Source organism: Miscanthus floridulus, chromosome 5 (genome assembly GCF_019320115.1).
Source record: "Miscanthus floridulus cultivar M001 chromosome 5, ASM1932011v1, whole genome shotgun sequence".
NCBI classification, from domain to species: Eukaryota; Viridiplantae; Streptophyta; class Magnoliopsida; order Poales; family Poaceae; genus Miscanthus; species Miscanthus floridulus.
Window position 1 is genome coordinate 49,253,924 of NC_089584.1, and position 4,309 is coordinate 49,258,232.

The 4,309-nt window shown below is 46.6% G+C and overlaps 1 protein-coding gene across 2 annotated transcripts; it reads left to right on the forward strand.

Annotated features, from left to right (window-relative positions):
- Nucleotides 1-366: 366 nt before the first annotated feature.
- Nucleotides 367-3,963, forward strand: LOC136452137 (exocyst complex component EXO70B2-like). Of its 2 annotated transcripts, XM_066452776.1 has the most exons (3): nt 367-978; nt 1,048-1,644; nt 2,369-3,963. In XM_066452776.1, the coding sequence occupies exons 1-3, from the start codon at nt 638-640 to the stop codon at nt 3,498-3,500; spliced, it is 2,070 nt and encodes a 689-aa protein (XP_066308873.1). In that variant the 5' UTR covers nt 367-637; the 3' UTR covers nt 3,501-3,963. The 2 variants fall into 2 exon arrangements, with proteins under 2 accessions (XP_066308873.1, XP_066308872.1); XM_066452775.1 differs by having other exon boundaries at nt 367-1,644; nt 2,369-3,962.
- Nucleotides 3,964-4,309: the final 346 nt, after the last annotated feature.

Consider the following 4,309-nt stretch of genomic DNA (forward strand, 5'->3'; position numbering starts at 1 on the left):
TACTGTAAAGGAACCAGTAAAAAAATATCTCTTCCTACTAAGCATCTTACTTGCACCACGTCAAATATTATGCCGTACCTTCTTGGCAAATATGGTTCCTTCTTGAGTCTTGATAGGCCCAATACATACATACGTATAGGTCATGCAAATGGAAGTTTCGCCGAATCTGCCTTAGTCCTCATCCATTTAATAAAGCTCAGAGTCTAAGACTAGTTAGATACTCCGTAGAGACATTCCCGTCACTCGTTTTTCTAACACCGCATAAAATCAACGCCTCTCAGAATATTTTGGTGGAGCGAGCGCAGTTTCTTCTTAACTATGATTGGAGCCTCTCCCACTGTGACGTTTTCGTGTCGCTGTTACTTGTTGTAAACATCGGCATTTTAGCCAGGTAACGCCTCGCTGAATCCGCCTCGTCAGCTAGCGCTCATCGTCGACTTAAACAATAATGGAACAACGGAAGCCAAATCTTGCACATCCACTGATAATATATGGATCGGAGGTAGGTATGTAGCTAGCTAGACATAAGCTAGACAATGTCTAGTAAGTAGACTAGCTGCTCCTAGCAAGAGATGTCTCACTGTTTTTGAAATTAGCAAGAGAGTTTTGATCGGCCGGATCGATCCAGAGGCTTGGCATGCCAAGAGAGCCGTGGCAACGTGCCCACGGGCACGGCGGTCTTGGTCCGCACCACCATTCCACATCGGGCCTGCGTCGCGGGCTGTTCCGGCCACACGAGGGCGAGGAGGATGGCGGGGAGAATCACCGAGATGATTGCGTCCGGGGAGGGCGGCTTGCCCACACCGCGGGCTCCCAGTTCCACAGCGACATGGAGGGCCGTGTCCATGGGGTCTATCCTTCTCGCCAGTACTACCTCCCCGGCGCCGGTGACTCTTGTGTTGGTGGAGGCTATCCAGCTTCTTCCCGGTACCTCACCGTCGGTGACTCGTCCTGCCCATCGATGGCATCGCGCGCAAGGTACCTCACCGTCGGTGACTCAAGTTTGGAGAAACGGATATATATGTGTGTGTGTGTGTGTGTGTGCAGGGAGGAAGCTGATCGCTTAGAGCGTGAGCTTCACAGCATCGAGAGATCCATCGTCATCCCGATATGCCTGAACACCGAGGCCAGGGAGTTCTTCCCGGACAGGGACACGCAGCGCCTCGACAGGTTCCTCGCTGCTGCGAAGCGGCTGCAGCGGCTGGACACGTCAGGGGACATCGATCAGCGCAAGAAGAGCCTCCTCGAGACGGTCATGTCCTGCCTCGCGAACGAGTTCTGCCACCTCAAGGTGTGGAGGCTGGACGATGCTACGGCGAGGGATCACTCGCCGGCCTCCATCTGGGATTCCGCCAGGCGCAGCCGCAGTGGTTCCCAGGACTCTGCCCGGATGATGAGCTCCTCGTCCTCTGGGTCCTTCACCACCGGCAGCGGCGGCACAAGCGATGCGAGCTATGGCTCGTACCACAGGGGCCTAGGTGAAGAACCGTCGGTCCAAAGTCACAGCACGTTCGCAGCTGGAATGATTTATGTCGACCGTAGGTCATTGTCGATCGTCCGTGATATTGCGAGCGTCATGATTGGGAGCGAATATGAAGATATTCTACGAGGAGCTTTTGATCGACACTGCGCTCAACTTGCAAGGTAATTAATGCCTGCGTGGGTGTCGCTTGATCTCACTCCAGTTTAATTTGATGTTCTATATATTTCTTGCAACCTCAACTAATTAATATTTCTACCTACTCGGAAAGCTGAAGTAAGGGGGAAATTAACCTTAAAAAAGTAAAGCAATGATATGGATGATGCAGATATTCACGGTAGTATCTGAGATCTTTTATTAAGGCCTCGTTGGGTTGTGCAGGAACCGTCTCCTGGAAAGATTCCGAGCTGAAATGGTTAGTTAATTTGTATAGGCTTGATCATGCTGGAATGATTCCTAGGCCCATTCTAAGATAACCGAACAAGGCCTAAAGTGTTCCCGTCAGGGTCATACAATCCTTTATATACTTTGTCTAAAGAAAACTTTCATGTGCGGCAGTTGCACTTTCAAGAAGAGCGATTGGTCGTGCGCGGAGTAGAAGCAAACATGGCAGAGTTGTTTGGAGGGTGCAGTGAGTATTTAATTTGGAGAAGCAAGAACTAATGACGAGGAAGGTTGGGAGAATTCCAACTTAACATGGGAGCAAACAATTTACTACCGAAAGGCAGTTTGTTTGTCTTGTAGATGATATATAGATAAGGCCATGTTAATTAGTCGTAATCAGGTTCCTTGAGACGAGCCCATATCAAATTCGATAGATAGCGATAATACCATGTTCCTAAGAGTCTGATACTGACAATTAACCTTGTTTTCACCTATAACCAATAGGTACATTGAAATACTTGACATTGACAACATTTTTGGATATCAATTGGAAGAATCAAGAGAAATTCTACTGAAAGTCTGGACATCCGCAGTGCACATTATCATTAGTTTTCTGAATGAGATGCAAAGACAATTGGATGCGCATGATTTTGGTTCCTTCGATAAAATCAAGGAGGAATATTTCTTGGCAATTGCAAAGGTAAATGTCATGAAGTTGCTTGACTCAGCTAATTCTATCAGTTTTCAGGTGGACCCACCAACTGACCAGTCATGCAAGAACAGTTATGGGGCAGCTGAACGTAACCTATCCAAAATGGTAGATGTTGTGATGGTGTACCAAGCACTGGATCATGGTTTGCCAACAATCTTATCACTGCTTTCGGGGAAAACTAAGGAGCTCGTTGTTGCAGAGGGTGAAGAGCTTATCAAGAGATTGTCAGATGTGTTTGCCAAATTATCTGATGAACTAAACAATACTGTCAGATCACAATCTTTGTTCATCACTGATACTGGTGTCCATCGTTTTACGAAGCATGTCATGGATCATATACGATTGCTAGTTCAACATAAGAGGACAATTCATCCAATGCTAGAGGGTGGTCTAGAATCATTTGGTGAACTGGTGACACGGCTGATCTGGTCTTTGGAGTTAATATTGAACGTGAATTCCAGGAGTTTGCAACTACAAGGGCAGGAGCAGATATTCCTTTTAAACAATGTCCACTTCATGCTCGAGGCAGCCGAGAAGAATACAGAGCTGGTACTGATTCTAGGAGAAAGCTGGTTCTTACGGTGCCATGACCAAATCGACCAGTTCATAGCAGGCTATGTGGACGTGTCTTGGACACCGGTTATGTCCTCACTTGAGAGGAAAACCCGGTTCTCGGTAATATTGTGGCCTCATCAGTTGTTATGCAAGTTCACTTCAGCTTTTGAGGTGACTTGCAGTGCGCACAAGCATTGGAAAGTTGCTGATCCACTGATGCGGCACAAGTTGCGCGAAGCAATCTCTCACAAGGTTCTCCCATCATTGTACCGAATGCATGTGGAGTGTGACTCAGAGAAGATCCCCAAGTCTGCAAGGTACAGCATCGAGCAAATAGAGTCTCAGCTGCTGGAATTGTTCGAGGGGTGAAGCAATTGACAATGCTTAAGTTAAGGATTTTTGGATGCTGATGCATCTTCGAATATTTGGTCTTTCGGGTTTAGTTTAATCCAAGATAAATTATGAAACGACTTGATTTCCGCAAAGGGAAATCCCTAGAGTCGAAGTGTATTATGACCGTTGTAGATCATATTACCCAAATTTCAGTCGAATACCACATCCATACAACGATAATATCAGAGTACATAAGGTGCGGAATTACATAAATTATTACATCGCCGCATTGGCGGAATCAAAAGTAGCATTCATTCAGAACAGCTTGAAGATAAGATCGCCAAACCTGAGCGTAGAAACGAACCCCTCAACCGTCAAACTCCTCGGAGCTATACTCCTCAGCAGAACCTGTGTGCTAAAATTTATCAGTACGATTTGTACTGGCCAGTCCCACCTTATGAGCTATGCTTTGTGTAAATTGGATGCAAGTTGGATATAATCAAAAAGTAACCTATAAGACTGGGATTTCCTATGTTTTAGCTTATCAAGTATATATTACTATAGTCAAATTTTAACTCCATCCCTACACACATTCCACCCCATTTCCGTCCAGAGCTAGGTTTCGATCCTGGGATCGTTACACCACCATCTCCATATCATCACCATACCATCGCTCAGTCGACAGGCCAACTCCCTCTCAGCACTGTCTCATGGCCTGTAGCCCCTGGCTACGACCGACACTCTCACGGGGGAAGAAGAGAATGACTCATCTCATTATCTAGTTTAAGCGAAACCCAGGAAAGGTCCATAGCCGATAAGTCGGCTCATGTATCGATCGATCAACC

Bases quoted from the DNA above. Each gene is read 5' to 3' on its own strand.
- LOC136452137 (XM_066452775.1), top strand. From the start codon at position 638: ATGCCAAGAGAGCCGTGGCAACGTGCCCACGGGCACGGCGGTCTTGGT. The intron at 1,645-2,368 runs GTAATTAATGCC...TATAACCAATAG, and splicing joins CACTGCGCTCAACTTGCAAG to GTACATTGAAATACTTGACA.